This window comes from Melanostigma gelatinosum, assembly GCF_949748355.1.
Source record: "Melanostigma gelatinosum genome assembly, chromosome: 15".
NCBI lineage: Eukaryota > Metazoa > Chordata > Actinopteri > Perciformes > Zoarcidae > Melanostigma > Melanostigma gelatinosum.
This window is the reverse complement of record NC_136648.1, coordinates 22,340,368-22,360,891: the sequence shown is the minus strand read 5'-3', so window position 1 is coordinate 22,360,891 and position 20,524 is coordinate 22,340,368. Positions and strand designations below refer to the sequence as shown.

The 20,524-nt window shown below is 44.4% G+C and overlaps 1 protein-coding gene across 2 annotated transcripts in view; it reads left to right on the top strand.

Moving 5' to 3' along the window:
* Positions 1 to 17,828, top strand: part of LOC306789624 (nucleoprotein TPR-like) — a 32,262-nt gene extending 14,434 nt beyond the window's left edge. The window contains exons 24-55 of one of the 2 annotated variants that reach the window (XM_079285652.1): positions 674 to 790; positions 912 to 1,115; positions 1,234 to 1,412; positions 1,930 to 2,077; positions 2,351 to 2,488; positions 3,412 to 3,543; positions 3,657 to 3,787; positions 4,522 to 4,732; positions 4,840 to 4,989; positions 5,626 to 5,739; positions 5,957 to 6,061; positions 6,214 to 6,426; positions 7,055 to 7,093; positions 7,221 to 7,415; positions 7,556 to 7,667; positions 7,775 to 7,959; positions 8,427 to 8,500; positions 8,680 to 8,879; positions 8,990 to 9,178; positions 9,342 to 9,454; positions 9,987 to 10,061; positions 12,199 to 12,450; positions 12,543 to 12,744; positions 12,828 to 13,018; positions 13,630 to 13,701; positions 13,834 to 13,925; positions 14,720 to 14,832; positions 14,931 to 15,029; positions 15,126 to 15,267; positions 16,031 to 16,128; positions 17,103 to 17,213; positions 17,458 to 17,828. In XM_079285652.1, the coding sequence (XP_079141778.1) occupies positions 674 to 790; positions 912 to 1,115; positions 1,234 to 1,412; positions 1,930 to 2,077; positions 2,351 to 2,488; positions 3,412 to 3,543; positions 3,657 to 3,787; positions 4,522 to 4,732; positions 4,840 to 4,989; positions 5,626 to 5,739; positions 5,957 to 6,061; positions 6,214 to 6,426; positions 7,055 to 7,093; positions 7,221 to 7,415; positions 7,556 to 7,667; positions 7,775 to 7,959; positions 8,427 to 8,500; positions 8,680 to 8,879; positions 8,990 to 9,178; positions 9,342 to 9,454; positions 9,987 to 10,061; positions 12,199 to 12,450; positions 12,543 to 12,744; positions 12,828 to 13,018; positions 13,630 to 13,701; positions 13,834 to 13,925; positions 14,720 to 14,832; positions 14,931 to 15,029; positions 15,126 to 15,267; positions 16,031 to 16,128; positions 17,103 to 17,213; positions 17,458 to 17,513 (4,452 nt within the window). In that variant the 3' untranslated portion in view covers positions 17,514 to 17,828. Of the gene's footprint in view, positions 1 to 673; positions 791 to 911; positions 1,116 to 1,233; positions 1,413 to 1,929; positions 2,078 to 2,350; positions 2,489 to 3,411; positions 3,544 to 3,656; positions 3,788 to 4,521; positions 4,733 to 4,839; positions 4,990 to 5,625; positions 5,740 to 5,956; positions 6,062 to 6,213; positions 6,427 to 7,054; positions 7,094 to 7,220; positions 7,416 to 7,555; positions 7,668 to 7,774; positions 7,960 to 8,426; positions 8,501 to 8,679; positions 8,880 to 8,989; positions 9,179 to 9,338; positions 9,455 to 9,986; positions 10,062 to 12,198; positions 12,451 to 12,542; positions 12,745 to 12,827; positions 13,019 to 13,629; positions 13,702 to 13,833; positions 13,926 to 14,719; positions 14,833 to 14,930; positions 15,030 to 15,125; positions 15,268 to 16,030; positions 16,129 to 17,102; positions 17,214 to 17,457 lie in introns of both variants that reach the window. The other variant, XM_079285653.1, reaches the window with a different exon arrangement.
* Positions 17,829 to 20,524: the final 2,696 nt, after the last annotated feature.

Below are 20,524 nucleotides of genomic sequence, written 5' to 3'. Positions count from 1 at the left end.
GTAGACAGTGAATACTGGACTTCAACTCGCCAGTTGTCCACACACTGTATCTGTGTATATGCTTGCAATAAGGAAACAGAATAGCAGTTCTGAAATGCCGAACCAATGAGGCAATTTAGAAACGGTGTCACCTTTACAGGGTTTGCCCACAAGACAGCACTCTGTCCCGTGTCCAAGTATTTATCTTGGTCACAATTTAAGAAAAGAAATATAGGGGAAAGAAGACTACCGGCTGTCATATATCGTCATATGTTTTTTTTAATGATAAGAAATCCCATCAGTCCGTGCCTCTGGCCTGCGTCGAATAGTCAGAGAATTGGTGTCTAAGGTCTTGGTTGACCAAGAAATCTATTAATCCCTAATCTTAAGGAACTCCATGTTGGTACATCATAAGAATATTCACAAATATACTAGATTTTATTGTCATTTCTGGGGGCGTTGATGTATTTAGTCTACAGCGGCAGTAGAGGGATGACAGGAAAAGAGGGAGAAAAAGATGCAACAAACGTCCCCTCTATTTGTCCGCCTCTTTGGCATGACTCCATTCATCTGTATGACACAGGAGGAATAGTTTAACTGACTATACATTTCTTAATAAGTCAGTCAAAGAGATAGTATGACTGTTATTCGAGCTTTCAGTGTCTGCGTTTACTGTCCCCGCTGTGTCGTCCAGGTGTGTGAGCTGCAGCGCAGTCTGAAGTCCAGCCAGGCAGAGCAGCAGGAGGCGCTGGAGAGAGCTGCTGCTGCTGTCATACTGGAGCAGAAGGCCATACAGGACAGCCTGCTGCAGGTGCATTAACACACACACATTCATGCTGGTTAATAACCTCAGTCAAGACCACTTAGCTTCTATATCGTGACCACATCACGCTCTACATGAAGCCGTGTCCCGTCCGTCCTCCTCCTCATAGACCAAGCTAGCTGGAGAGGCGCAGGCCAAGTACGAGCGGGAGCTCATGCTTCATGCCGCGGACGTGGAGGCCCTGCAGGAGCTGAAGAAAAGATCACAGCAAGAAGCAGCACGTAGGAGGGAGTTGGAGGAGCAGCTGAACAAGACCTTGTCCGTCCTGCAGGAGAAAACCGTGGTGTTGAACACGGCGGAGAGACAGATGAAGGTGGGACGACGAGTGTTTGTCAAGCATGTCCAGAAAATGATCAACAACTTAAATGATCGCAAGGTGTGTCGCAAAAGCCTCCTGAATGTTTGTGATTGGTCCTAACTCTCTCCTCCAGGAGGATGTGAGCAATAAGACCCGTCGCTGTGTGGAGCTGGGGAAGCAGAACGCTCTCCTGCACCAACAGATGGATGAAATGGCCTCCAGGAGTCGCCAGCAGCAAAACCAGCAGCAGCAGCTGGACCTGTCCTTCAGTGAGGAGGGGAAGACCACTGAGCAGATACTAGAAATACTCAGGTAATAAAGCAACACCAAAGGTGGCTGTGTGTTAGCCTCGAGCGCACAATCTGTCATTTTCTGCCGCGATTGGGTGTGTCCATCAAAACAATAACCAAGGACGGCGTTTTGTGGAATCTTGATAAAGCGCAGGGATCATGGGATTCCTTCAGTGTTCGTCATTCAGGAGGTTGTTTTTTTACTTCAGGGGTCTCTGCTCTAAAACAAGCAGACCTGCTGATTAACTAAAAAAAACACTGAATGAAGCAGTTTCACGTTCAAAATCGTTGTTTCTTCAACGTTTTCTGTAGGACACAGGACGTCCCAGAGGGACTGAGAGCCGAACATTTGCTCAGCTAGTTTCTCTGATTACTTAAATCCTTCATTGGGTTGAAATATATAGTTGAAAACCACCAAGATCTAAAATGTATATGGCAAAAATATGTCTTGGAACGGGATAAAAAGTTAATTAGTAACGTTGATGCATGTACAAAAGGGGATATGACACGTTTGAAATGTGTGTGTGTGTGTGTTGTAGGTTTGTGCGGCGTGAGAAAGACATCGCCCTGGCTCAGTGCGAGGCATCCGACACAGAAGCCCTTCGCTACAAACAGCGAGTGGAGCACCAAGACAGAGAAGTGAAGGAGCTGCAGGAAGCCCTGAACGCAGAGAGGGAGAAGATGCAGGTAGGAAACGAAGCGATGGAGGGGCGGAAGACTGGTGGTGGGTAACGAAATGATAAGCAGCGAGGACTCACTGCTTTTGCAGAGGAAAAATATGTATCTGAAATATGTCATTAAGGATTTGAACAAATACATCCTACTCTTTCAGGCTGTGACGGAGGGCATTGCCTTTGGTAAATGAATCGTGCCAACTTGAGGCTAAAAAGGGCAAATGTGGCACGACGGAATACTGTTTATCATAATGCATCTGTGTGTCCCCGGCCGTCCTTGGGTCAGGCTACAGCCAAGACTCTGGCCCAGCAGGAGGAGCAGCTGAAGAAGTTGGAGACCATCAGTACTCTGCAAGAAACCACCAGGATGCTGAAAATGGACCGAGACAAACTGGAACAGGAGCTGCAGCAAGCCCAGGCTAAAGTAAGAATCAAGTGTTACACCTCATGGTTCGTCCTGCGTCTCCCTTTTTCTCGTGGTCAGCTGTGGCTAAATTTAATTTGTGTTACTTTTGTGGTTATCAGAGAATCTGTCCTTGCTGAACAGCTTCTTGGTCACTGAACATCTCTCTGGCTCAAGTTCCTTAAAGAGCAAGAGTGTTTGCTCGTATCAGTTTGTAAGGTTGGAACTAGACGAGCAAACATTTTAATCTATATTGTTAAAGGGACAGTTCACCCCAAAACTGAAAATACACATTTTCCCTCTTACCTGTAGTGCTATTTATACATCTACATAGTTTTGGTGCGAGTTGCTGGATGTTCGAGGTGTCGGCCGTAGCGATGTCTGCCTTCTCTCCTGTGTAATGGCACTAGATGGCATTCAGCTTGTGGTGCTCAACAGCAACGTCTCTTTGTAGAAATCATGACCCGGTTACTCGAGGTAATCCACAGACCTTGTAGTGAACAGTTTCATGTAGGAACTATTTTCTTTCTACCGAACTACACCTGCAAACAGTATCACCGTGAAGAAGGAAGCATGCGTCTGCTCGAGGACTGGAGGCTCATGCACGTGACGGCGCCAGATGTAAACTTTAATGGTTAGCTGGCTCACTGATGCCATCAGGTGATGATGGCCCAGTGCAGTTTACCTCTCTAATGCAGCCCTATTTTGAATTGAATCATAACAATAATGTTTGCTTTTACAGTAAAACTTCTCGCTAGTGATGTGTTGTACATTCGAAAGGCAGGTTGGACAAAAAGAAGAATTATTAGTGTTGCGTTCCTCAGTCACCTTGTCTTTCATCTGGTGAGCTATTCTCTTTTCTGCATCACTCCACCTCCACCACTGGGTGAAGCTGCAGCTGCTCTTAAACTTGAGTGAAGCTCACATCTGTCTGTCTCTGTCAGGTTACTAAGCTCCAGTCAGACATCAGCCCACTACATCACTCTATGTCCATGCTGTCTGAGAAAAATGGCTCCCTGCAGGCTGATAGGAGGATACTGGAGGAAGACCTGAAACGTTGGAAGGCCAAAACACAGGTAACTGCGTGTTTAACGTCCGACCGTCGCATTGCTACTGCACAGTCTTCTCTACAAAGTTCTACAGTTAATATTTGAGTTTGTCTTTAACTGGACTGACTGTCCCTCCACAGCAACTGGTCAGCCAACAGAAAGACGGCGACGTTGAGGAGCGACAGAAAGTCACCACTGAGAGAGAAGCTCAGCAGAGACGCGTCACACAGCTGGCTGAAGAGACGGCCAAGCTGAAGACGGAACTGGCGAGGTAGAGCAGCCCACTGCGACCACACACACACACACACACACACACACACACACACACACACACACACACACACACACACACCATCAGCAGCCTAGATGCAACGACATAAAGACTGCCAAAACCATTGAGGTACCCTGGTTTTACCTCGGCCTGTCCTGGACCAGAGAAATTCTTAGTTGAACAACACGACTAATTGATAAGTTGATTTAATCGACAAACTGAGTTTCTCCACGAAGAATCACACAAAAGCACCACTTAAAATCTTGTCTTTAACAGAGATGTGCTCGTGTTTCTTGGAAATGCGTCATAAAGCATGAAAAAAGTCAACTGAGACCGAAACAACCGATTGGTCGACTAAGAGTGGGCAGCTCTAGTTTTTACAAAACACAAAGTACTCTGACTGTCCACTATATGGTCATTGTAGCTAAAACATGAAAATAACTATGATGTTGGAGGGGGTTAATATTCACAGAAAGTAAAACAATATAGAAGGAAAGAAACCTGGAAAATTGTGTTTTGTTTTGTTGAGGAACCACATCAGTTTGGTCAACCTCATCACACCACAGAGAACACTGCCATATTTATTATGAATATTAATATTAGTCAATAATAATTTTATTATGATATATATATATATTTTACCTACACTGGCCCTGATACACTGTGTTTATTTGGGTCTCATATCTGTGGTCCTGTGGTTTGTACCTAACCTAACCCTGCTGTGTGTGCATCAGAACCAGCGTCAGCAGTAACTCGGCTCAGTCTCAGCTGCAGGCCTTCAGAGACTCTGTGGCCCATCTGACGTCGGAGAGAGACGCTCTAAAGAAAGACATGGAAACAAAAAACAAGGACATTCTGGAGAAGAACAAGACCATCACCCAGGTCAAGAAGATCGGACGACGCTACAAGACTCAGTACGACGAGCTCAAAGCGCAGCACGACAAGGTGGGACTGCAGTCACAAATGTTTCAAGACTTAAAGTAGACAACAAGTTTAGTGGGGATGAAAATTGTAATAATGAGCTTTGTGTGCGTGTGTCTTGTGTGCTGCAGCTGGTTGAGGAAACTGCTGCTAAAGCAGGAAGTGAGGCGGGACCGAGCCCGGCGGAGCAACAGGAAGTGACTAAAGCCAAGGAGGAGCTCAAAAAGACCGTAGAGGAGCTGAGCGCACTGAAAGAGGAGGCGCGGAAAAAGCTGGAGGAGGTGAGCAGGAAGACATTTTAGGCCTTCAACATCAAATGATAGATCACCAGGCCGGTGTAAAAGTCTGTACACACTCACAGCTGAATGAAGGGGCCTTCTTTAAGGTGGAGGGTACAAATACATACAGCGGCAAGCTTCTGACCAACTTCCCTCTCTCAAGGAGACTTTAATTACATGTCAGAATCACTTTAACACTTTACATTACAGTTGCTGCCATTCTAGAATAGAAATGTATAACATAGAGATAAATACACGTCATGACCACGCCCACTCAGGAGACGGGATGTGAACACTATTTAAAACCATTGTCGGAGCTTGTGATGCGTCATCTTTGATATTGAGCATCTTTTGGTTCTCTGGTTGAGTCAGCATTGATGTAGACTCTCTGTTTTAGAACCCGGTTCCCTGTAGTCCAAACGCAATGAGTTCCTCAAAAGGTTCCTAGTCTCTGGGGAAAGATCCTGCAGTGGAAAAGGGACTTTAGTAACGTGCTCTTATCCTATCGTCGATACATAAGAACACATATCTAAGGATTTTGTTGGACTACAATACATCAAATGCATACAAAATGGCTTTAGTTTCACTGTCAGAAAGTGTCAGTAGATTTTATTTTAGTGATATTTTCCTCTTAACCAGGCCCAGAAGACTCAACAGGAGCTGGAGGAGGCCAAGAAGGAAATCCAGCAGAGCAAGGAAAAGTTCCAGGAGGTCCAAAACCAGCTGACGCAGAAACAGAACCAGCTGACACAGGTGCTTTAGTTTATTCGAGTTATTACACTATGATTAAGTCTGTATATTGCCAGGGATTTAGAGGGGTTTAGGTGGCAAAAACAGCAGTGTGGAAGGTTTCATAGCGGGTTAAAGGGGGACGGAGAACAGTACATATAGCTAGCTCATCATTTAGTGAGGAATGTACATGAGAAAGGCAGAAATCACAGGATTCATTGTCACATCTTTGCTTCCATAGGTCCAGTCCCAGTTGTCCCAGATCCAGACTCAACTGCAGCAGAATCAAAGCCAGCTGACCCAGAGTCAGAAGGAGCTTCAGCAAGCCAAGACCCACAGCCAGCAGGTAAGAAGAGGCGCAGAACAAGGACACAGCAACACCTGACACAGATACTCAAAGCTACTCGCTGCATTTACAGCAAACATTCTGTTTATTTGTAATGTCGTAGCGACGTCAGACCCACGCTACCAGCCTAATCGCCTCCTCTGATTTTAAAGGTACAGAACCAGCTGAAATCATCTCAGTCTCAATCCCAGGCCCGTCAGAACCAGATTCAGCAGATCCAGAGGGAGCTCCAGCAGGCTAAAGAGGCCCTTCAGCAGAACCTCGCCAATCAGAAAGAGCTACAGCAGACCCACCAGAGCAGTCAGCAGAGCCACAACCAGGAAGTCAGCAACCTCAAGACGGCGCTCAGCCAAGCAGAGAGCAAGGTGCGTGTCTTTGGGATGTTTTTTTGTTTGAATATTTACTTATATTTATACATTCTTATACATTCTTGCATTTAGATGGCATTTATAGTTCTGTCTCATACACAGTGTAGGAGGCACTGCTCATGTTTTGACAGATTTTCAATGTAAACTACAGCAGTTACCTCAGCATCCTTCAGTGAAGCGCGACTCTTTCCAAACAGCCATTCAAATGTAGTCGCTGATGCAAAGTGCACGTGCTGTGATTCATCTTTGAATCAAAGTGAAAAATAGTTTTATGCCTTTACATCTCTACAAACCCTGTCCTAGTGCTGCAACAACCCAAATTCAATCAATAAGTCTCTTATCTTATGTTAAAAATTGGCCGTTGACGGTGTAAAATGTTAACTCTGTTCCCAAACATAGCAGCAAACTTTGTTATTTAAGCTGCACACATTCTGTTTGCATTTCTCTCAAGCACATTTAATAAATACTTGTTTAAGTCATAATGCGGCTGCACAAGAAGCGAGCTACCGAACAGAAATGTCTTTTCTTTTTGTCCAAAAGTTGCTGCTGTTTCAATTTAAACTGGGTTTTTTTTTGTCCAATATTCAAACTAATAAGCAGTGTATCTGTGCTGACCTCATAACAGGTGACTGAACTTCAGGGCCGCCTGGACAGCCAGCAGAAGGTGGGGGAAAGTGTTTTAACGAGCAGTCCAATGATTTCTGTTATGTGTTGATAAATCAGCACTGTAGCATTTAAAGACCTTTGTAATTCCATAACGTCTCCCGTACTCTATGAATCCTCTTTGTCAGCTGGTTGGCGAGCGTGAGGCAGACATCAAGCGTCTGCAGGAGCAGGTAGCGGAGGCTAACCAGGCTAATGAAGCTAGCCGGGCCACGCCGGCCAACCAGAGCCAGAGTTCCCAGTCCAACCAGCCCGGCGACGCTAACGCTGCTAGTGACGCTAACCAGGCGCTCCAAGAGGAGCTGGCAAAACTCAGACAAGAGGTGCTCCCAAATCCCCAAATCATTTAAAATTAAACTGTTATTTTCTCGATTGACACCCTTACGTTCTCGCTACTTAACAGTAAAGAGCGATAAGCCAGCACTGTGCAGTCTGTTCTAACACTCTGTTGTTCCCCCTGCAGCTGTCTGAGAGCAAGAACACAGAGGAGCAGCTCAGAAAGCAGATCGCTGAAAAAGAGGAGAAGACTAAGAAGGTCTTCATGGGAGCCAAGACCAAAATCAACCAACTAAACAGTGAGTTCACTTATGCACGGAGATTGAAGACATGCTGACAGAGGACAGCTGAACAAAGAAGCTACATCAGCTGAAGAGTAACTTGAGTTTTGCATTTTAACCCGTAGGTGCTAAGGAGCAGCTGAGTCGGGAGATAGAGGAGGTGAAACAGAGCAAGGAGGAGCTGGAGGTGAGAATGAGCGCCCTCAAGTCTCAGTACGAGGGACGAATTCTTCGGCTGGACAGGGAGCTGAGAGAGACCCAAGCACAGTCTGAGCCCCGAGAGGAGCCACAGGACCCGAGTGGAGCTAAGGTAGGGGACATGGAGGCCGCAGAGCTTTTCATCAGATCACTTTGTCTCACCAAAACGGTGTGTGTGTGTCCCCCAAACACGGCGAGGATTTCAGTTTCTCGTTCATTCAAGCCAAACACCACTGTGAGGAAACACACATGTTATGCAATCAACCTATCTTTATTTAGATATTATGACTTTTTTCCAAAATATTGTCTTTTTTCTAGTGTAAGGATTTATTTTTTTCCTTCTCCAAACTATTATAAAGTTGTTTTTTTCATTCCTTTTTATTGAGTTTTTTTCCCCTCAAAACTATTGAGATATGATTTCCCAAAAAATTGACTTTCCTCAAAATATTATTTAAGAAAATTCAAAATATTTTTTCTTGAAATATGACTACTTTTTGCTCGTTACATCATGACTCAATTCTGTAACTCTAATAGCTCTGTTACAATGTCCACTTTTTACAAACCTGTATCTGTACGTAGGGGGGGTGTGATCAGGCCAGATCTGCAGACCAGAGACAGATGTCTCTGAAGAGTCCTGCCCAGGACAGAGGAAGGTAACTAATGGAGACATACACACATGCACAAACACCAGAAACTCTTGTGAATACTTATAAACACAGACATTGTATAAAAAGTAGTCGGAGCCAGATTAGACTGGCTCAATTATGAGTTATAAGAGCTTAACGTTGTTCACAGCTAAATAGAAAAACTGTAATACCAACTTGTCTGTCAGCTCCAGCCTGTCTGACCCTCCCACTGCCAACATCCGCCCCACCACAAGCACTCAGTCTCCGAGCAGCAAGCCAAGCCCCTCCCCTGGCAGCAAGGCCACACCCCGGGCCAGCATCCGGCCAATGGTTACCCCGGCAACCGTCCCCGTCCCAACACCTACCGCCACGGTCATGCCGACCACACAGACTGACAGCCAAGAAGGTGAGGGCAAGAGATGAAAATAACAGTATGAGATGGTTGGATGTCACTTTAGAGTGTAATACAACGGTTCAACCCCCCCCCCCCCCCCCCCCACACACACACACACACAGCGCTGATGAGTTTGGGAGCCTCTGTACACTCCACCAGCTCCAGTCTGGTGAACATGTCAATAACTCAGCCAACCAGCACCCAGGCCACAGCTTTTGTCCAGCCCACCCAGCAGCAGGCAGCCAATCAGGACGCAGGCCCCAGTATGGAGGCAGAGCGACCGTCCACTTCGTCGTCCCTGAGTGGAACAGGTGAGCAGAACCTCGTCCCAAACTCACCAGCAACCCAGCAGCTGTACAGATAACCATGAATCACACAAACAGGAAAGAAGATGTCCGACGGACTATCAGCTGAACAGTTTTATTCTGTTAACTGAAATCCTGATGTTATCCTGTGTGTGTGTGTTTAAAGTAGCTTCAAAGCGAGGCAGAGAGGAAGAGGACGAGGAAGAGGAGAGCAGACCAGAGAGTTCACACACTCCTCCGACCACGAAAAAACTAAGACTAAAACCATCGATGGCACTGCAGGTAAACACACACAGACTGCCTGTTAATGTTCTATATGTATATATATATATGTGTGTGTATGTATGTATGTATGTATGTATGTGTATATATATATATCTCTATCTATATATCTATCTAGTGTTTGACAGAAAAGCAATGAAAATATTCTAAATATAGCGTATATTTAAAGTGATCATTTCTAAAGTACGTCCACAGCATTACATTACTTTGCTCCTGTCTGTTTCTGTAAACTCCATCTACTGTAGTGAAACACTTGACTATGGAGAAGCTCATACAAACACACCTTAAAAAAGCCAAACTATCCCTTTAAGGTTGCATCAAGCATAAATCTGACGTTTAGCCTCTAACAGCTCAATTCAACAGTTGCAGTAGTGTCACACAAATTCAGGAATATTGTTGTCTCAGGAAGAAAGTCAAGATGCATCACTGAAGGAGATGCTGAACCAACTTCTGTTTTTTGACAATCGTCCAATTCCTTCATTCTTAACGTATAAACTGTGTTACACATGATCTGTAATTTGTTGTGTTTCAGATGGAATGTGATGAGGAGATTGAAGGAGAGCTGAGGGATGAAGGAGAACGACAGGATTCACCAGACGACAGTCAGGTCAGTCACCAATGAAGAATAGAAGATATCAATTCTAGCTTTTTATTTGACTACTCTGTTGTATTTCTTACCTGTTTACTTGCAATCCACAACCTCCACTAAAAGTGTTCCTGGTTACCAGACTGAAGCTCCATATGTGATGGATGAACATGTAAATTCAAGCATGGGGCTGACTGAAGTAGACAAAGGAGAGTAGACTTACTTTTTGCAATCGAGTGTTCTCAAACAAAGACAAAGTAAATATCAAGCTTAAAAGAGGAACTTATTTTCAACCTGGACCCTATATTCCCATGTTTGTGTGTCAAAGGAACATCATCATTTTTTAAATTTGTCCGTTATTGAGGGAGAACTCTGCAACATGCTGTAATGTAATCCATCAGTATACGACCACTAAGTGCTTGTTTTTGCAACAGACTAGCTCAGATTCTTATTCTAGGTGTCTGACAACATTATGGAGAGCATCCTACAGAGGTTTGATCTGTCTGTTTGTTATTGGGTGTCCTCTTCAGAGAAGTCTTGTTCTGAAATCTTCTGTCTCATCCGCATTGTTGAAATCAGCAAAATATTTATCCACGACATTGACAATCTTTCAAAAAGAAACGCGTGTGCTACTAAACCTTATGTTGGATAATGTTCGGGTTTAAAACAGAAGGATGCGAGGCTTCGGCAGGCTGCAGGGAGATTTCTGCTTCAAGCTTCCTACTGCGAACGCGCATCAGAAAAAAACGGAACTGGATCCGGTTTCAAAATTAAACAATATTTAATGTACTCCACAAAGTTCACTTACAAACTGTACCAACTATCAATAGTAATGTTCTCGAGAACAGAGACCACACGCACGCATCTCACTCACAGGTCTGAAATCGGGTACTGAAAAACGAGAGCGGATGTGGTCTGAGGAATTCTCTCCAGAACAGTCTTTTGTATGTCATAAAATGTGTGACTGATCCTCCATTGATCAGTGATTGGCTCCATTCGAATTCTGTCCCCTCCCTGGATCGATCCTTTAGCGAAACAGCTTTGCGCCTTGAAAAACATCTGTCTTGACTCCACCTCTGGTCAGCTTGTCCTCCACACTGACCACATCCTCCATTTGCTGCATGTCTCATTCAGAATCCCTGTCTGACCCTCAAACTATTCTTACAGTGTTTTAATACCTTCAGTGACTATACTTTTATGATTTAATACATTCAATTAGTGTGTGTGTGTGTGTGTGTGTGTGTGTGTGTGTGTGTGTGTGTGTGTGTGTGTGTGTGTGTGTGTGTGTGTGTGTGTGTGTGTGTGTGTGTGTGTGTGTGTGTGTGTGTGTGTGTGTGTGTGTGTGTGTGTGTGTGTGTGTGTGTGTGTGCGTGCGCACAACAAATATTTAATCGCATGGATTTTTTGCGATTAATCGCATTGTTATGGCAAAGTTAAAAAATGAATTAAAAAGTAGTGTATTGTGCACTTTTATTTTAAAAGTACTGCTGTATGAACAAAAGGGCAATAACATTTGGTTCACCAGATGCAGGTAGCATGTTTCATACTTAATGTGAATATAATTCATACTTTGTTGGCATCTTATTCTGAAAACCGGATGTTGTCTCACGTTAATCTTTCCGCTAACTTTCAAAGTCCTTTGCTCGCTCCCGATCTGTGCCGTTTAAATGCGTTTACCGTGGATTTCAGCATATAGGTGCACTAACATGACTGACTACAGGATGTTTGCTGGCTTTTATCCCACTGTTCTTGTCATCCTCTTGTGGTTATGTATATGTATTGTCTCTTGTATTTCAAAATAAAAAATTTAAGTCTGTGCCATGTTTGGCTTTAAAGCCCAACTGGTTCTCTGTGGAGTTAATAAACTCATTTCGTCTGTCCAGCAGGATTATTTCTCTGACTTTCGACAGTACGCTGGCCAAAGCAATGGGCCTGTAATTACCTAGTCTTTAATGACTGGCACGAAGAGAACAGACAGCATCTGGTAACAAGCCATGAACCATGAAGGCAGTAAAACAAATGGTTCTCGTCAGTGTAGTGGTAGATGACTATTCTACAAACATTTAACGTAAGTCAATAGCTGTAGTGGTTGAGATTAGATTGTAGTGACGAGGATCTGAAGACGATACTCAATAACTGGTTCACGTTTGGGCTGCAGGAACTTCCAGAGGATTGTTTCCCCGTGTTGGCTGAAGAGGACGAGGACATCGAGGAAGAAGTCGTGTCCCAGTCTGTCCCCTTTGATCTGATGTCCTCTCAGGCCTCCAGCATCGTTCGGGATGTCATCGTGATCGACACGGACAGCGAGAGCCGCGAGAGCCACGAGAGCAAAGAGGGGGGGGAGGAGCAGCAGGAGGACGAAGGTGAAGAGGAAGATGAGGAGGAGGAAGAAGATGACGACGACGACGGGGTGCTGTTCTGCTTATTAACGCATTATAAAATTATTTTCAGGCTTAATCTATTGTCTGGAGTTATTAACATCGCATTCTGTATCTGCTTCAGTACAAGGAGGAGATGGATGGCGATGAAGACGAGGATGATGCTGCCGACAGCGGGATGAGGGAAGGCGAGGAGGACAACGAGGAGAGCAGGGAGGCAGAGCAGGAGGGAGGGCAGTGCGAGCCGTCGGAAGCCGCCAACCCCGAGGAAACTGCGTGCGCAGCGTCCTCCGACTCGCAGCGTCCCTCTGAGGCGTCGCACAGCAGTGAGCCCTTCCTGTCACCTCTGACTCATGTAGCTCCTCCTCCTTTTGAAATCTTCTAACGTGAATCCCTCTTGTCTTACTAGATGAGGGCAGCAGTGACGCCACGTCGGAGTCCGACACCCCCAGAGACCACGTACACTTCCCCCCAACTTCCTCTGCACCCTCCCCCTCCCTCATGCCCCGCCTCCCCCACCCACGTAGGCCCCCGCACCCCCTCCCACCACGGCTCTACATTCAACCACCGGCTCCAGAGCTGGGACCCCCACACACACAGGTACACACACACACACACACACACACAAAAATGAAATCTGATTTCTTCTTGGCTGTAGCTTTATCACACAAGATGTCCCAGATATATGGACTATTGGTCTGCTCATTAGGGACGAGTTGTTTGAAGGACAGGACATTTAAAGTCCCAGTGAAACGTAAGTTAGAGCGTTCTTATCTTCTGTTCTGTTCTGGGACATATTCCACTGTGAAGGGGAACATTTTAGTGGAATACAGTTCTAAGACGGAGTTAAATGCGATGCAGAGCTGAAGACACACAACTCCCTTGCCGCTAAAAGTGGCAGATTGATGAATGTCATGTTATTTGTTGAAACTAGCTTATGTAATCACACTTCATATTTTGTTTTACAGGAAGAAAATGTATTTATTTTTTTTATACATTGTGAAATAGGTGCACAATATGACAGCAAAAGTGACGTAAAATGGTTAAATAGGTATTTAATCTCGACTGGGTCGGTAATCTTGAGAAAAGTATCGTATCTATTTTCTGACATCATCACCCCAAACAAATTACAAATCTATGAACAAAAACCTCAATTTGAATGAAGTGATTCCGATCTCCTCTGACCGTGATGACGTGTGTTTGTTCATCAGAGACAGTCCTCTCAGCTGCGCAGACCATCAGTAGGACGCGGACCTCAACTGACTCCTGGAATAGGCAGTATGGTAAGAGATGATGTGTGGATCACATGTACTGTTACGTCTCCTCTATGTATTATTGGTCTACAAAGGATCGTGTGTGAAGCGCGTGCAGGAGATAGATCTGCAGTGAGTTTGTGTTGTGTGTGTGTGTTGCAGCAACATTTCTTTGATGATGACGACAGAATGGTTCCCAGTACTCCCACTCTGGTGGTCCCACACCGCACTGATGGCTTTGCTGAGGCTATACAGTAAGATCTACACACACTGACTATAGTGTAAAAAAAATACACCCCTGGACCACTTGGTGCTCATTTAAACCCTTGAGCTCTCAGTGTTGGGTTTTGGTTGAAAAGATCCCACGTAGGTGCAACTTAACGTCTCCCAGGGGGTCTGTGTGAATCTTAACTCAAATCAGGCTGCTGGCTGTCCTGCAGTCTTTGTTCTAATAAGCTCATAGTGAGGCCCCAACACTGCAAGAAAACACTGGACAGCATATTTCACAGTAAAGAGTCCTGAGGAAGTTCCTGGTGATGGAAAATAAAGACCGAAATGTGGGAGAAATTAAGAGTGAGCTTCTTGCTTTATCCTTCTAACAGGTTTAACTAGAGGGCACCTCATGCTGTCAGACTTCCCCAGATCTTTGTATCTTTGTTTTTAATCATATTTCTACCCACTAACTACATTGACTCTAAATGAACATCATGCTGTATTGAAGACTTGAAACTAGAGATTGAGCCCATAAACTCATGTTCACAATGTTTACTGAGGTAATAAATCAAGAGAGAAGTAGTCATTTTCTCATAGACTTCTATACAAACAGAGGAGTCGCCCCCTGATGGACATTAGAGAGAATGCAGCTTTAACACGTGACGCATCGGCTTCACTTTTCAGAACCGGAGGTTGCCCCCTCTGGGTTTACCTCTTTTGAAAAGCAACTAGAAACTCTATGAAAACAAAGGGTGACCTCCGTTATGGACTCTTTGGATAATCTTGGACGAATGCATGAACTGTGATCTCTCACGTCTGTCTTTCACCTCCTCAGTTCTCCTCAGGTAGCAGGGCTGTCCACCAGGTTCAGGTTTGGACCTCCAGAAGACCTGCTGCCTCAGACATCGGCCTCACACTCTGACCTGGGACAGCTGGCCTCTCAAGGAGGTACCACACACACACACACACACACACAGAACACCTGAACTGTGACATTCATTCTTTAACACTTCATCCTGTCTGCCTTCCTACTGCTGTGTGTGAAGGTCTGGGGATGTATGAGTCCCCGCTGTTCCTGGCTGCTCACGATGAAGACGGAGGAGGAAGGAGTGTCCCCACCACACCCTTACAAGTGGCTGCACCAGGTGAGACATGCACACAAACACACTCTATATGAACATTATGACAGTTCATCTTGTATGGCTTTAAAGTCCAAGTGCTACATCACGACTCTCCGTCAGTGACTGTCTTCACGGAGACTCTGCCCTCAGACGGTGCCGACAACATGGCATCCCAGTCAGTTCCCATGGTAACCACCTCCACAGGGATGGCTTCTGCTGCAGATGATGGCGATGAAGTGTTCATGGAGCAGGAGGGAGAGGGGTGAGCAGCTTCTTAACATGTAGACCTGAGGTGTCTTCTAAATAGACCAAATGGACTCTGGGAAATGTATCTCAGACAGCTGATATGAGAGGAGCAGAGGTGTGACCTTTTTCTAATGGTCAGATGTAATTGTGGTGAAAAGATTTTGTACCATTCGGCTGTAAACTACGGAAGCCCTGAGCGGTCAGTGAGGAAGATAAATTCTGGTGATCCTTTGTCTAGGTCTGGTCTGAATTGTTTTCTTTCCTTTGTTGATGACTTAAGAAGAAGGTGAAGAAAAGCCGTTTGCCATGATATTCTTTCTAAGTTCTTTAATTTTTTATTTTCAGAAGAAACTGATATTAGCATCGGCCACAAAAGGCTGAAGTGCTCCACTGCTCCATGTTCTACATAGGACTAAAATAATGATTTTCTTTCAAGTGAGTTTGAAGTGAGTTTGAATGCACTCTAAACTCATTATTCATATATTATGTGAGAGCAAGTTATGGGCTCGTTTTGGCCTTGACATGTATTTTATTTGGCACTAATCTGTCGTTGGGTACAACATGAATGCTTGTAGTTCCATTTAGAGCTTGCAGTAGAGCCGCACTTTAGCCCCCTGTGGCCATAATACGATTTACAACAACAAACACCACAATGATCCAGACAGCTGTTCTTAAGTCAACACAGGAGAAAAAACTTTTAATCAGATTTAGAAAATAGATCAATGGTTATTTATTTATTTTTTTCCCTTTTTTACGAGCACTGTATTTGTGTTTTCCAGTCTTGGTATTGAATCCTCTTTGGAGAGCCAAACAGACATGGAGCCGACAGGACAGCAGAGTGATGACTCATCACTGCCGTCTACCAGCCAGGACGCTGGTGAGTGATGCTGTTGACTGACCGTGCCCGAACAACCCTCCGTTATCGGGCCTGTAACAGACCGGCGCTGACTATAGTCACAGGGCTGTGGTGCCCTTCTCACAGTTTAACACACAACACGACATTTCACTTGTTTTGTCATGGTTTGAGATGAAATAGGGCTGCAGAAAATATTCAGTGTATTAAAATATTTTCGTCCAAAAATAAATTGTAACTACAGGCAGCAACCAACTTTGGTTGTTGCTATGACACCGTTTTCAGGATTTAAGACAACTACATACAATTCTATGTATCAAATATTTATTCCATCCACAGGTAAAAACATTGAGAGGGATGACTTCAACGACAGGAATCCTCTTAGCTTCATATCACAGCCTGTTGAGAAGAAGCAGACGAGCTGTGGAGGAGCGGGGCCCTGCAGCCAGCTACCGTTAGCACGGCTACTGCTAGCTTAGTTAGCATCCATAATTCACGTTAACTGTGCTGTTAATTAGGATCCTGATTTTGGCTAGTGATAAACTTAAAACTTACCGTAACATTACCATAAACAAAATAAATTAACAGCCGACTTTTACTCCAACCGAACGCTGAACAAGTCCACCAACATGTTGCAATTAACTTTAATGAACTGTGAAAGGGTTAAAGTTGTAAGACAACAGGGACACCTAAAAACAAGTAAATTACACCGTGCTATGGATACGAATTGCTATGCTTCTATCCCTATTGACAGGATGGCATGTTAGCGACCTAATTTCAAATCTTTCCACACGCCGATAAGCAGCATCTTTCTGATATGCTCAAACAATCCTGCTGAATTCCTCGTCTTACCGCCGGTCACATTTGTGTTTATCTGACTCTCTTTGTCCTCGTAGACGTGACGGATGTAAGCAGTGTGCTGTGTTCTTATGTATAGCATGTCCTCGTGTGATGAGCTTGTGTTCTGTCATTGAAAGTCTAAAACTCTTCATTCATAGACACCAGCAGCGCCACTCAGCGGCGCACCGTGCCCAGTCTGATGAGCAGCCTGCCGGGCAGAGGAACCAGGGGAGGGAGGAACGAGGCCAGGACGTTCCTCAGCCGCAGAGGTGAGAGACTAAAGCAGCCCTGGAGGTGTGGTAGTTAAGATGATGCAGGGCTCTTAAGCCCCGCTTCTTCCAGAATAAACTCCAGTCACTCAAAGGGTAATGATGAAGCTGTTTATTGAAGTGCAGAGAGCAGCATGAACACAGAAGTGATGGGGATAATATCACGAGCAGTGATGATGTGGAATCAAGTGGATGGTCTTGGTCATCAATGCTAATCTGCTGTATCCTCACTTTGTGCTTACAGGCACTTTCTTTCGGGGAGGAAGGGGAGGAGCCATGGGCAGAGGGAGCTTCGCCTGATGATGTCACCAGTATCAACTCGGCCGAATGAAAAGACGATGCTTATGTTCCCACGTCATTTTATTTTTGTTGTTGAATTTTGAGATATTCACGATTATCTTCTGCTCAAACATCAATAACCCTGATATTACACGTGTGTTACTTTCTCTGACATGTTCTACAGACACATTGTTTGTGAGTTTTTAATTTTGTCATTTTTTGTTTATCATTCATCTATGAGAGTGTTGTCATTTTGTTAGTAACTTCGTATTGCGCCACCTTTGTGCTGTTAATACACTTGTTTTAGTAATAAAGTTGAACGATGAGTATCGGTGATATGCGTGCTTTGTGTAATTAGTCCAGTGAGTCTGAGTGGACCGAGAGGACAAACAGCCAGGGCTCTTCACTTAGCAGTACAAGGATGTGGCATTATACCCATATCTTAGTTAGGTTTCATATTATTGTACATTATTTTTGAAAATCTTCCAAATTAATAAATTCTACACAGCCATGGGAAGTGAAATGTTTTTACTCTAAATTTGTGTTGACAGTTATAAATTCACAGAAGGCAATTTTTTGGGGGGGCCATTTGGGGCCATGGATATCCATTGTTTCAGACAGTTCATAGATTGGTTCAATCAGAAAGAGTGTTATTTTGCTCTGTAGTTTTGCTTGCATTCAGTATATGATAACACAAGAGACAGAATTTCAGGGTCATAGTGAAATTTGACAACACAAATATGAACTTTTCTCAAATAAAGAGAGAAATAATTTTCCTGCTTGTAAAGGAAAGACGGCCAAACTAGCTTTCATATCCGCGTCACTCCCAAATCCTGATTCTTAAAAGGACGCACAGAATGGATGGAGAATGGACCTGACAGTGTCAACTTTATATCGTTCAGTATGATGATGGCTATTGGATTGTAATTTGAAGGGGGAGAAAACATACAAACCAGAACGCACGCACATATGTAGCATGTTAGAGTTATAAATAACTTGTCCATGTGAGAAACGATAGTTTAATTGAATGACATCACCAAAATAAATAAATGGGCCTAATGACGCCCCCGGTCGTAGTTATGTGAAAGAACAAGAGAAATGTATTAGAAAGATATTAGACATGTCTTAAACATATTTACATCATCTCAACCCAGAATACCCATAAAACAATGCAGCTGACATCACTCCAATTGGCTACAAATAACTATGTACTTCATGAAAATGCCAAAGGCAAATCAAGAGAAAAGATTGCTGTGGCTTTAGAACACACACGCTCTACTATCAGTCGTAGCAGCACAGAAGTTGCTGCAGTGAAGATATTATCAGTGTCAGTAGTTGCAGTAGAAGTAGCACCCAGTGGCTGTAGTTGAGCTGCCAGCAGCAGTAACGCTGTACCTTGATCATGTAGGTGTGCGCGGCAGTTGCAGCGTGTGAAGGCGGTATCGATGGGGGAGGGGACGCCCAGGGTGTCCGCGATGCTCTGTGGACGACCCACTGAGCGACTCACAGCGTCCACCGTCCAGAACAGATCACCTGAAACACACACGCAACTGATGAAGCTCTCTTCAAATGAATATGCTTCTATCCTCCAGTCACTACACACACTTTAATATATGAAGAAACAATGCACGATTATACATCTATCCATAAGGGCCACACACTGAGACTGACCTTTAAATATCAGAATGGTGCCATTGATGGGAGAATCACTGCACAGGTTGGCATCAGCAAGGAGTCCTACACACACAGACACACAATATGTATCTTACACACTACAGAATTGATCATGTGTGTTAACGTTAATATGACTGTAAACACTAAAGTTAAGCCATTATTGCGTCGGTGCTATATCGACCTCGTGGGTCCATTTTTAACACAGTGATTCTTTGTGTGTACTTTTTAAAGTGTTAGAATATTAAATTCTTTAAAAGTAATTTTGATACAGAAACATTGAACAAGTGTAGATCAGTCCGATCAGTTCAGAGCAATTGTTCGGATGTCATTATAGGAACTTAGATAATCTAAGCTCCTATAATGACATCCGTAAAATTACATCTGTGATATTTGTATATGTAAAGACAAAAGAGACTGAAGTTGGACAAATGCAACACACACACACACACACACACACACACACACACACACACACACACACACACACACACACACACACACACACAGGGACCAATTGCCCTACCTGTCCCTGGTCCCTCAGAGCATCCTTCCACCAGACCCAAGCCCTGGGCCACGTCCTGCAGGGTGCTGGGTCTGGGAAAAAACCCAAAATCAAATAATACTTTTGTTGAAGTTATTTCTAAACAAAATCAAATTAACTTTCCAAACAAATTGTAATTCAACAAAACATTTTATAATTCAAAATTCCTCCGAATCCATTTTTAACAAATATTGTAATCACAATTAAATTTAAAATGTTTGTATGATTAATCTTGACATGGCCCAGGTGACGGCACCAGGTGGACATTCACTTTACCATAAACTGCTCCAGGATCAGAGGGACTGACGGGATCACTGCTGCCCAGAGACGGAGCACTTTGGCTGGGCAGAGAGAAGCCACGTGCTGGTGAGAGACCGGCATGGACATCGGCAGGAGACCGACTAGGATGTTCCTCACACCTGCAGAGGAAAGGAGGAAGGTTCTAATGTTAGTATCTGCTGAGTTGACTGCAGTCACAGGTCTGATGAAGAAGCGCTCCATTTTTTTTGTTGGTTTAGAAAGTTCCGGGGCATTTTTTGCCCCTCTCCTAGTGATATCAGGGGCAAAATGATATTTCTTAGGGGCAGTTTTGCCCTTTGCCCTCGTGTATTTCCGACGCTGGCCCACGGACTTCAGCCACCTCGCCGGGACCAGGGAAACCGGGGCACCCTCCCGGAGCCAGACCCAGGAGGAGAGCTCGTCGGCGAGCGTCTGGTGGCCGGGCCTTCGTCTGGCTTTCACTCTCTTCACATCACTGAGACTTATCAGGTCAAGGTCACATAAGACCTTCTGCCTGTACTCATTTGAATTATTCTTG